Source organism: Silurus meridionalis, chromosome 4 (assembly GCF_014805685.1).
Source record: "Silurus meridionalis isolate SWU-2019-XX chromosome 4, ASM1480568v1, whole genome shotgun sequence".
In the NCBI taxonomy this organism is placed as follows: domain Eukaryota; kingdom Metazoa; phylum Chordata; class Actinopteri; order Siluriformes; family Siluridae; genus Silurus; species Silurus meridionalis.
Window position 1 is genome coordinate 9342008 of NC_060887.1, and position 13140 is coordinate 9355147.

The 13140-nt window shown below is 38.0% G+C and overlaps 1 protein-coding gene across 2 annotated transcripts in view; it reads left to right on the top strand.

Annotated features, from left to right (window-relative positions):
* kcnn4 (potassium intermediate/small conductance calcium-activated channel, subfamily N, member 4) overlaps positions 1-13140 on the top strand; it is a 49289-nt gene that overhangs the window by 24351 nt on the left and 11798 nt on the right. For both annotated transcript variants that reach the window (XM_046846661.1, XM_046846660.1), the window contains exons 3-5: positions 1195-1655; positions 3095-3230; positions 12911-13021. In XM_046846661.1, the coding sequence (XP_046702617.1) occupies positions 1195-1655; positions 3095-3230; positions 12911-13021 (708 nt within the window). The remainder of the gene's footprint in view (positions 1-1194; positions 1656-3094; positions 3231-12910; positions 13022-13140) is intronic.

A 13140-nucleotide genomic window follows, 5' to 3' on the forward strand; every position in this document is an offset into this window, starting at 1 on the left:
CTGTCTAGCTACACTGTCCACTGCAAACACCTTACAGTCTCCAATCACTTTCCAGTTGCATCTCCTGCATAGAACTTATTCCACCTGTGTGCACCTTCCTTCACTCTTAGACATCACTCTCTGCTGCATCATATCAGCTACCCCTCTCTCTTTACCAGTAATAGTACTAACATTTAAAGTACCCACCCTAAACTCCATTCATCTACACTTCTCCTTTCCCTGCTGTCTCTGTAGACATGTACTGTATGTAATTAGTCTGCTATATGCAAAAACTGTTTTTTTTCAGCCTTTCATTTCCACAAATGTTAATATCTTATAATCTATATGTCGAAATGTATCCTTGTATTGGTGTGTGCTTTAGAATGATATCTGCTTGGGAGCCTGTGTCTTACTTGAAAAAAAAAATCAATTAACTTTTTCCTTAGATGTTGGTGACTGTCCAGCACTTGAGACAGCGCTGAGACTATTTTGTATCCTAATACATTCAATTTAATATTTTTTTTATTTTCTTATTATTCATCTTCAGTGTCCTGTTTATCCTGTAGAGGTGGTATATTTATAATACTGTACTATATTTATACACATATTTATACATGTATTCACATTTACACACTCGTTCACAATCACAAATTGTGAGTGCAGAGAAAACCTTCCTGGAGGGTCGAAAGAAATTAGAGAATGTGGAAAAAAATCCACAGGGACAAAGGGAGAACATTCAAAACGGCACAGTAATAACTCACCCTCAGAATCTTAGAAACATCTACCGCTCATTAAACTGGCGGGAACTGGACAAACATAAAACTTCATATATTTGCGTATCAAAGTGGAAAATACTAAGGCAAATGTTATAATGTGGATGTGTTGAAAATGCTATTATATATGAAGCTAAAAAAGTTGAGTGCGACAAACAGAAATTACAAAAAAGCAGAGGTATAATGGCACAAAAACATATATTTAAGCTATAAACACTGTTTAGAAACAATTGCATCATAAAGGGACCTGGTATTTAAACATAATATATATATATATTTTTTTTAATAAGGCAAATTTACTGTTTTTTTAGTTTGTTCTTATTGTTCTCATTTGTTCTTATGTTCATAATGTATCTCCAATTGTCTGAATACACTTATTAATAGAAGAATCCATACTCATTGATACATTTGCTGTTTTTTTTTTTCTTCTTCTTCTCACAAGCTCTTCATCATAGACCACAACCAGGTGGACTGGCGCATTGCCATGACCACCAACCGTGTGCTTTGCATTTCTCTGGAGCTCCTGGTCTGTGCCCTCCACCCAGTAGGCATCTACTTGGGCCCCTTGACTTCAGCAACAAACTCTTCCTCCTCCTCCACTCTGCCCACGGTTTCAACGCCATTGTGCCTCTGTAGCAGTCCCATGGAGGCATGGCTGGAGTTAGAGCTACTGCTATCAGCACTGATGTTTTTGCGCCTGTACCTGGTGCACCGGGCCATTCTGCTTCACAGCAAGGTGCTGCTGAGTGCCTCTTACAGGAGTATCGGCTCACTCAACAACATCAACTTCACGTTCCGCTTCGTTCTCAAGGTACTCATGAACAAGTACCCGGCACGCACGCTCCTGGTTTTTATCATGCTCTTCTGGTTTACCTCTGCCTGGATGCTTCGGCTGTGTGAAAGGTAGAAAAAAACTCCCGCACACACAACACACACAACACACGCGCACACACACACACACACACACACACACACACACACACACACACACACACACACACAAACGTACATAACGTATATGTACATGCTCGAAAGCACGTCAAACTTCCAGGCACAAATTCATCCTCCCATTTCTGTTGATGGTCAATTTGAAATCCTGATTTGGAAACGAGTTTTTAGTAATAGTTCTGTTATAAATAGGTCTCTTTCAGGACCGCAAATATTTCTTTTCTTTCCTGCCAACTCTGCATAGATTGTGAAATGGAGCATCATGGGTTTTTTTGTTTTTTGGGGGTTTTTTTAGGAGAATGAACCTTGTTTTGTAGTGAGGCCCACATTGAGGCAGTAAGAGGAAGTCATTTTCAATAACTATGTGCAGTGCATGGTTTATTTACTAGTGCATTTTTAACACTGAAAAAACTATAATTTAATGTTTAAGTAGATTAATTCAACTGATTAATACGCAACTACATGCAGTTACAGAAAGCTAGTCTGTGTCTATGGGTCTGTGTCAGCATGTGTGTATGTGTGTATAAGTGTATTATTCAATGTTAAAGTTATCTGTGATTCTTCCTGATCCTAACAAACACATTTTTAACGTACAAAATAAAAGAAGTCATTCAGACCTTATGGTTTTCCTAAGCTCACCAATGTGTTGTGTAACGTACCATATAGTTGCTTTGTCTGTAAATAATGGTCTTTGCTATATTGCTGAAAAGTTTTTTTTTTGATTTATTAGTGTAATGATGGTTTGCTTCACTGGCAATGCCTCAGAGTTTATATTGAGAGTTAACCGAAAAAGATTCCAAATGCAAATTATCACACCTTAAATTGACACTAGACCTTCAATCTGCGTGCTATAAATAAAATAGTGATGGAATAACAAACGCATGTCTGTGGGACAGGTGATCACCCAGTTGTCCAATTACTTATGGTTCCTTTAAAAAGTGGGGGAATGCATATTAAAGTGCTGTAATTCCTACACTGTTGATCTGATATGGATGAAATGTTCAGGGTATATTCTTTATTCAATTTCGACTCCAATAATGTTCTGTAATAGTTTTTTCAGTGTGCAAATCTATCTATCTATCTATCTATCTATCTATCTATCTATCTATCTATCTATCTATCTATCTATCTATCAAAATTGAAATGATAAGCAAATCGGAGCCTGTTAGATGTATGTATGTACGATTTCCTTTCTCTTGACTAGAGAAACAGTACCAATTGAAAAGCAACAAGATGATGCTGCCACCACCATGCTTTACTGCTAAAAAATGCCAGGATTCATCTTTAAACACGCCTATGTGTAGAATTAAGATTTTATATCCACTGTAGCCTACCCATGTTATCTAGATCAGCATATTAATTTTGCATATTCTGTCTGATGTCTTCATTTGTAGACAGGCCCAGGTGGAAACAGGCAGTATGGGTACAGCTCTCTGGCTCATTGCGATCACCTTCCTTACAGTAGGTTATGGAGACGTGTCTCCCACAACCACCTGCGGCAAAGTGGTCTGCCTCTTCGCAGGCGTCATGGTAAATACAGTATTTTCCAGCTGTTTTTTGTATAAAATGAATGCTGAAATGATTCAAAGTCTCTTTTTGGAAGCAAATAGTTCTTTGTCTAGCAAATAATCAAAGATCAATCATTTGTCTTATGTCAAAAACGAACATTAAAACTATTAGTGTTAAGAATGGGTTACTACAAGACTGTGAACTGTTTGAGTTTTTTTTAGAATGTACTGATTTTATACAATGAAGTAGTGTTTTAGCTTTAGGTATAACCAGAGGGTTACTATACTACTGTTTGGCGTTCCCATGTTCTTGCTGAAAAAATGTGTTTTCTCCATCCTTTCAATTTTCCTCCTAAAAACAGCCAATTGGTTACTGTAAAATTGCAGCTAAGTGTTAATGAGTGTGTGTGTGTGTGTGTGTGTGTGTGTGTGTGTGTGTGTGCATGGTGCCATGCAACGGTCTTGCAAACCATTCAGAGCGTATTCCTGCATTATGTCCAGTGTTTCCTCTGAAAGACTCAGGTCCCACTGGAACTGACCGTCATTGTACCAAGAAGTTTAAATAAATCCTAAATGGATTTTCTCTCCTGGAACATGACAACATGCCTGCCATCTTTCGCATTCATGAGGCTGACAGATAACCCTGACTGGATTGTGTCTGTGATTGACAGGGAAGAGAGCCATCCTTTTTAACTAAAAGAAAATGTTGCTCCTTTGGCTCCCAGCCACAGAGGCCGTGGCATTGGCAGGTTTCATACCGACAAGTTCCTGGCAAATAGAATGAAGGCGTTTCTGTTGCACCACCCAGACGCTAACAATGAATGTTGTGTTACCCGTTTGTATCTGTTTATAGTTTCATTTAATATTATGGAGTATCCACGAGGCACATGAAATGATGTTCTATATAAGGGGTAAATTCCTCAACAGCTTTTCTTGTGTTTTCTCTCTCTCTCTCTCTCTCTCTCTCTCTCTCTCTCTCTCTCTCTCTATCTATTTTAAAGTTAATTACATAAAAAAAAAAAAACAGAGCTTTCCATTCGATTCAGAAATCGGAAAACACTGACTTCTCTGTCCTACATAATTTAACATGGGGTTGGGAAGTTTCCTGTCTGTTCCAATGCGATAACACCTGAGACCAGTTCCATAAATGTTAGATAAACTTCCTTTACTACAATTACCGAAAAAAAAATAAAGATCTATTTAGTTTTAGCTTCAGATTGTCACACAAATACCCTTTATACAAGCTGTTACTATAGATACAGTGGGGCAAAAAAGTATTTAGTAAGCCACCTATTGTGCAAGTTCTCCCACTTTAAAAGATGCGAGAGGCCTGTAATTTTCATCATAGGTACACTTCAACTATGAGAGACAAAATGAGGAAAATCACATTGTCTGATTTTTAAAGAATTTATTTGCAAATCATGGTGGAAAATAATTATTTGGTCAATAACAAAAGTTCATCTCAATACTTTACGTTATGTACTTTTTGTTGGCAATGACAGAGATCAAACGTTTTCTGTAAGTCTCCACAAGGTTTTTACACAATGTTGACCATTCCTCCATGCAGATCTCGTCTAGAGCAGTGATGTTTTGGACCTGTCGCTAGGCAACACGGATTTTCAACTCCCTCCAAAGATTTTCTATGGGGTTGAGATCTAGAGACTGGCTAGGCCACTCCAGGAGCTTGAAATGCTTCTTACAAAACCACTCCTTCGTTGCCTGGGCGTTGTGTGTTTGGGATCATTGTCATGCTGAAAGACCCAGCCATGTTTCATCTTCAGTGCCCTTGCTGATGGAAGGTTTTCACTCAAAATCTCACGATACATGGCCCTATTCATTCTTTCCTTTACACAGATCAGTCATCCTGGTCCCTTTGCAGAAAAACAGCCCCAAAGCATGATGTTTCCACCCCCATGCTTCACAGTAGGTATGGTGTTCTTTGGATGCAACTTGGCATTCTTTCTCCTCCAAACACGACACGTTGAGTTTTTACCAAGAAGTTCTATTTTGTTTTCATCTGACCATATGACATTCTCCCAATCCTCTTCTGGATCATCCAAATGCTCTCTAGCAAACTTCAGATGGGCCTGGACATGTACTGGTTTAAGTAGGGGGACACATCTGGCACTGCAGGATTTGAGTCCCTGGCAGCGTAGTGTGTTACTGATGGTAGCCTTTAGTACTTTGGTCTCAGCTCTCTGCAGGTCATTCACTAGGTCCCCCCATGTGTTTCTGGGATTTTTGCTCACCGTTCTTGCGTTCGTGATATTTTTGACTCCACGGGGTGAGATCTTGTGTGGAGCCCCAGATCCAGGGAGATTATCAGTGGTCTTGTATGTCTTCCATTTTCTAATAATTGCTTCCACAGTTGATTTCTTCACACCAAGCTGCTTAACTATTGCAGATTCAGTCTTTCCAACCTGGTGCAGGTCTACAATTTTGTTTCTGGTGTCCTTTGACAGCTTTTTGGTCTTGGCCATAGTGGAGTTTGGAGTCTGACTGTTTGAGGTTGTGGACAGGTGTCTTTTATACTGATAACGAGTTCAAACAGGTGCTATTAATACAGGTACCAAGTGGAGGACAGAGGAGCCTCTTAAAGAAGAAGTTACAGGTCTGTGAGAGCCAGAAATCTTGCTTTTTTTGTAGGTGACCAAATACTTGTTTTCCACCATAATTTGCAAATAAAATCTTTAAAAATCAGACAATGTGATTTTCTGGATTTTTTTTTTGTTTTTGTCTCTCATAGTTGAAGTGTAACTATAATGAAAATGACAGGCCTCTCTCATCTTTTTAAGTAGGGGAACTTTGATGGTTGACTAAATACTTTTTTTGCCTCACTGTACTGTAGTATACTATTATGAGCATATAAGATCATGTGTGTTAATATGAATCTGTTGTCACTTTTAAAACAGAGGATTATTCTGCATTCAAGAGGCAGCTATAAGGCACCTGTTTTTAATGAAAGATAAGATTTCTTCAAAACATATGTATGTCAAATGTGAGGATTTATTCCATACATCATTGGTCCCCAACCACCAGGCACAGACCAGTACAGGGCCACGGATCATTTGGAACTGGGCCAGAAAAAAAACAAACTTTTTAATTTACATTTTATTGACTTTTCGCATATTTTGATTTTAAAATTGCATATTTGCCAACATATAAGTCAATAAAATGAAAATGAAAAAGTTGTATGCCAATTTTCTGCAATTGTTTCAGTCACTTTTTTTTTTTTTTTCAAAAAATGAAGCTCCCACTGATTCCGCATTGTGGTGAGTTCAGTTAAATTTTCATTATACATTATATTTAATAAGGAAATTAATAATGAAGTCCTATTAAATGCATTTATACACCCCCACCCCACCACCCTGTGGTCTATGGAAAAAAACGTCTTGCGGGAAAATAGTCCATGGTGCAAAAATAGTTTGGGGCCGCTGCAGTATATCATATGAGAATTACATGCTTTACAAATTCGATAGAGAAATACCTTTATACATTTACATCTGGCTGTGTTTTTATATAATATTTGCTAGATTAAGAGTTTTTAGACCAAAGTTTTTTTCATGGGCCACATTTCTACTATGTGCATGCATTGCGTTTGTTATATATGCACTTAATTAGGATGGGCAGAGGCACACATTTACTCATTTCTTCTTATTGCTTATAGAAAATCTGCCCAATTAAAGATCCCAGGAATCAGTCAATTTCAGAAAATTCAAATATAACGATATAATGTATAATTAATTGGGCATTGATGCCAATTTGTCTGTAAATTGGATAGCTTTGATTACTGCAGGTTCAACAAATATTCATTATGTGGGTTTCATTAGAGTTTTTTTTTTTTTACTTTAAAACATTTAAAACAGTTGCTTGCATGATGTTTGTTATATTAGTGAATATAAAAGTATTTACAACCAGAAAATAGGCCAAAAGACACACATAGCACCAGTCTCCTCACCTCATTTCTGATCAGAGATGATATGCAGAGATGATATCCCACAACAAAAGAGAGAGGCTTGAGCCAGTTCTAGACTACTTTCTTGACCAAGTGGAAAAAAATCTTTCACTCCCCTCACACTCTCTGAGACAGTGTTTTTTATAAGTTTTTTTTTTTTTTAGGAAAACATTCCATCATTGCCATTTTAGGTGCTTTATAGCATTTGGCACCAGGGAATCCGGGTGGAGTGCCAACCTGTATCTAAGTCTCGGAAAATTAAAAGGCACAAAAAAAAAATGTTTCCTAATCCATTCGGAACAATACAGTAAGCGAGTTATGGATGTGTGGGATGACCCATTCACCAGTAAAAACTAATTATGTTAAACTGACTTTATACTGGCTTCTATCCGATTGTTAAGAAAAAATGTGTTTAGCACTTGGAGCTATGAAGCTGCATTATAGCACAGCTGATGAATTACTACAAATTACATGTGGATTACTAATGAAGTACACTGCAGTTCCTTAGATAGTAACTTAGATAGTAACTTTTTCAAATGGTCACTGACCCATTCCATGACGATGCTTAAGAACTGAAGCAATTAGTAAGTCTTGTAACCATGCAAAGCCAGACGTCCTATTTATCATGTTCATGTTTTTGTCTGCTTGACATGACCATACATTTGTAGTGTGTATATATTGAGTATAGTGTGTATATTGTATTAGAGCAGTTAAAATTTGGTGTTTTGAGTACAATTATCTCATACTGACCACTGCATGTTGGCACCTAATGGCAAAGAACTCATACAGAGATGTCATACAGAGGTTTTCCAAGACAGGTTCCACTCAGAACAGGCCTCATTAGGGTCGATTAAAGAAGTTGAGTCCTCTTGCTGTACGTCAGGTGCAGAAGCTTGATGGTGTCCAAAATGACCTGGTGAGAAGTACCAAGAAAATTGTGTCTTGCCTACAGTCAAGCATGGTGGTGGTGGCATCATGGTCTAAGGGCTGCATGAGTGCTGCTGGTACTGGGAAGCTGCAGTTCATTGAGGGAAACATGGATTCCAACATGTACTGTGACATTCTAAAGCAAAACATGATGCCCTCCCTTCAGAAACTAGGTCGAACAGCAGTTTTCCAACATAATAACGACCCCGAACACACAACTGCCTTGCTGAGGAAGCTAAAGGAAATGGAGTGGCCAAGTATGTCTCCAGACCTGAACCTTATTGAGCACCTGTGGGGATCCTCAAGTGGAAGGTGGAGAAGCGTCATGTGTCTAACATCCAGCAGCTCTGTGATGTCATTATGTTGGAGTGGAAGAGGATCCCAGCAACAACATGTGCTCTGGTAAATTTCACACCCAGGAGGATTAAGGCAGTGCTGGATAATGATGGTGCTCACACAAATATTGACACTTTGACATATTGACAGTTTTGACATGTTCTCTTAGGGTAAACATACTTTTTTTTTTTAAAGTTATTTAGACAATAATGGTTGTATTTAAAATTATTTTTAGAGGACAGTAAATCTGTACTGTTATACAAGCTGCATATTCACTACTTTAAAATATATCCAAGTTTTATCTCTATAGAATTGTCCCTTATGAACATAAGAAAAATGGTTGCTAAAATGTGAGGGGTGTACTCACTTTTGTGAGATACTGTACTGATACTATATATATTTGAGCTTGTTAATATAATGTAAAAGGCAAGAACGTCTCTAAAACGTAGAACAGGGGAGGAGATGTTAGACTGCTTCAACCCCACAGTCAAACAGTGAAGTGTTGTTTTAAAGCAGGAACAGTTGGAGACTTATTCTGGGTGAAAGGAATACTGAACCAACATGACTAATATTCCATACTTTAGCATCAGCGCTATAGCAGGCCATTTAAGATTCTCCAGCCAATTGTAATATTGTCGTATCTTTAGGGGGCTTTTGTGCACAGGGGCATTGTCATGCTGGGACAGGTTTGAGTTTCCTAGTTCAACTGGAGAGAAAATTTTATGCTACTGCATTCAGAAGACATCATATATAATTGTGTGTTTTCAACTCTTTCATAACAGTTTGGAAAAGTACAAAATATAGCTGGAAAAGTCCGGTGCCCCAATACTTTTTGTCCTTATGGTGTGTGTGTGTGACTGTCAGATGGCAACTGTGTCAGAAAAACCCCTCCATAGAAGAGTCTATAACCTGGGTCTATAGAGGGAAGGCAACAAAAAACACTGAAGCCTGTAACAGAATATAACTGACATCTAACATAAAAGGATGTTAGATCTCCTTGGTCTGTTGACAGGTAGTGCACAACATGGGGAGGTGGGGTCTCAGAGGACCCTGACAAAGCCGTGGGATCAGAGGCTAGCAGCAGTGAAAACATAAGGTCTCTGTTACACATGCAGACACAAACAATTTGGGGATTATTAAATCTAGCGTTTGAATTGCCGTGTACGAAGAAAGAAATCTGATCAGGGTTCACCCTGCAGCACTATCCAGAGGGAAATGATGCAACAAGTCACCTCAGTCTGAAAATGCTGACAAGCAGTGTGCAGTTTTTCGTGCTGAACCACCGATAAGGAACAAAACATGTATCACCACTATTCATCGCCTATTGTCCATTGCCTATATATAATTAATGGGATGTTTTTCATAGTTACAGTATAGTTATCATTATGTAGCTCGCAGCATGTAAATACAGTTACCAAGCAACAACCACAATGCTGATTACAGAAAAGTCACATCCTTTACTTGAAGCTTCTGAGGTGTGTTTCAGATCCTGACTCACACACATCAAAGTAGCGTTCCAGAAACAAAAGCGTAATTATGTTGTTTGATAAAAAAAAAACTCTTGAGTATATACTTTTCAGAGTACTTTTTGTTCACTTCTACAGTTGACACAGAGAATCTGAATGTTCTATTTTCTCTCAATTCTATTTGATAATTTTTCTTAACACTAACAATTCATGAGTTACTGTGAAGGTTAACTTGGGAACCATGATTTGATCATGGATTTGAACTGTGATTAATGTAGATGGTTTGCTACAATGCCTTGGGTCTATTAATATTTCTAGGAGTAGTGTTTTCATTCAAGAGTTCATCAGTGAACAGATGATAAGCTCAACGATAATGGAACTATAATGAATGGACCTCCAGTGTCACCCAGATGAAGATGAGGTTCCCTTTTTTGAGTCTGGTTCCTCTCAAAGTTTTTTCTTTTTTACAATGCCAGGGAGTTTTGCCTTGCTACTGTCGACACTGGCTCACTCATTGGGGATCAATTTCAATTTAATTTATTTTTATTTGTATAGCACTTTTAACAATGAACATTGTCTCAAAGCAGCTTTACACAGATAATGTGGTGATTAAAAGTGAGTATATTCTTTATAAGTGTAAGTTTGTCCCTGATGAGTGAGCCGGTGGCGACTGTGGCAAGGAAAAACTCCCCAAGATGGCATAAGGAAGAACCTTGAGAGAAACCAGACTCAAGAGGGAACCCATCCTCACTGTCCATTTATAGCAGAGGTATATAATGTTATAGCACAATTTATAGTGATGAATTTGAATAGCTGAAATGTATATTTGTAATCGACTTAATTTTTAAAGCTGATTTGGGGCATTATTAAAAGTGCTATACATTTACATCGAAGGCATTTGGCAGACACCCTTATGCAGAGCAACACACAATCATACTCTCTCATTCATACAACTGAGCAGTTTAGGGTTAAGGGCCTTGCTCAAGGGCCCAGCAATGACAGCTTAGTGAGGGTGGGATTTGAATTCATGCCCTTCTGATCAGAATCTTAACCACTGCGCTACCCCTCCCCCCATTTATATACAAATATACAAACTGAATTAAATAGATTAGTTTTATTTTTTTGACAAATTGGTTCATGAACATTATTGTTAATATACATTTCTTCACTCCTCTATCTAGCTTACAGAAAGAGGACAAAACTAACATTATGTTATATGTGCTTGCCAATTAAAGGTTCCATATATTCCAGTTATTTTATATAGCCACATCAAGACATACCATATCTGACCAATGCGTTTTTAGCAATTATACAAACTTATCTAGTGAGCTTTGATAAATGGTGGACCACCTCTATTGTGCATAAAAAAGTTTATGTTAGCTGGTTGGTTAACTTAACCCCTTAGCCTTCAGCCCCACGCCAACGTGACCGATATCCCATTGTTCGGAGGTGTTAATGTTTAGCAATAGATTAAATAAAATGGGAGAAGTGTAACCTTGACTAACTATACATCAATCTAAAGGTCTAAGCCACAAGCAGCAATTTCAGATCACTGTTTTTCAATGGAAAACGTATAACGAATATAATTTCTGAATGTGTGTAAGCAGTACACACAAACAACATGCATAAAAAAAATCAGTACTTACACAATAATTTTAATACCGAGTCACAAACGCATCCACTGCTGCAAATCCCGGTTTATTAGGAATGATAAGGGTCCACTGAACAACATGGCGTAAAGCATTTTTGCTCCAACCAAACAATATTGTTGTAATTAAGATGGTTATTCTTTTGTTTACGTCACAGTACTTCAAATTGTGTATTGTTTGTATATGTTTCCGAATAACTTTAGCATGAAAAATCTTCGGTTAAAGCCTTGCTAGCTTTGCTTAGTGAGCCTGCTAGTTTCTAACTCAAACATGCTTCTAGCTACCTAGTTAGCTTTCTAGTGAAGTTGCCCATTACTCATTATACCGAGCATCAAATGATCTGTCTGGCTATTCTAGATCATCAAGCTAGCTTATGTTTTATGTGCATATGTGTATGTTAAGGCTGTGAAAATGATGGGTTCTTAAAACTGATTTTTCTTTTATCCTGGAAAAACAATTATTTATTCCAAAAAGTAGCATGATAGCAACTCATGTACAGAAGTCCTGTAATGAAAGTTCAAATTGTTTATAAATTTCCACACCTGAGGTCAACTGAGTGGAAATATTAGACATCGTTTTTACACTTGCACTGTATAATTGATACAGGATTTACCATCCAGTTCAGGCTGTCAGACACAACAGAAATGTGCCTAAATCGATCCACAGTGATTCAGTCTAAGCCTGGTTAGGACTCTGAGTAAGCTGATAAGGAATTATTGACCCAAAGAGTATGTGTGATAATAGTAGTGTGTGTGTGTGTGTGTGTGTGTGTGTGTGTGTGTGTGTGTGTGTGTGTGTGTGTGTGTGATGAGTCAATATTGAGCCTGAGAAAGGGTGTGGTTTGATGTGTGGCAGCTGTTTTAGGGAGGTGATCACTTTACTTGTATCCTTTGCACAGTGTGCGGACAGATCCCAGGAAGGATATGCTTCCTACTTTGTAGAATTCTGTCACAAACAGAAATCAGAACCTTTTCAAAATTGTTTCTGGAGACAGCATTTTAAATTGCGTTTTATTTCTCCATCAGATATCGCTTAGTCATACCCGGCAATAAAACCGAAGAAGCAGGAGATTTAGAGGTCGATGTATTGTTGTACTCATGTCTCTATGAATGCTGAATGAAATGTTTCATGAAAGAATTACCTGCTTGTATATTTTCATAACACTAAGTGACTATTTCTTTTCCTCTCTTTCACTAACGCAAGCCGGAGAGAGGAACAGGTAAAGATAATCTGCACTACTAAACCTGAACTGTGCTATTTCACTTCTGAATTGATGTACCTTGGTGCGATGGTTTAAATTCAGCAGTGTTTTGGGAATCAAAGGGATAACGTGAGGTAATAACCTGCTATTTGTGCATCTGTTTGGCAGGGTGTGGCTTGCACAGCTATGTTAGTTGCAGTTGTGACGAAGAAGCTGGCACTAAACAAAGGAGAGAAACATGTTCACTTCTTCATGATGGATATCCAGATCTCTAAAGAGGTGAGAAAGGTCTTTGAAGGTCCTATGTTTACCTGTAACTGTTACTTGCAAAAAGTAATTAAGCCTCTACCTCACAGGAGTTATCTCATCCTGCACCACACTCTCTCCATCCTCAACCA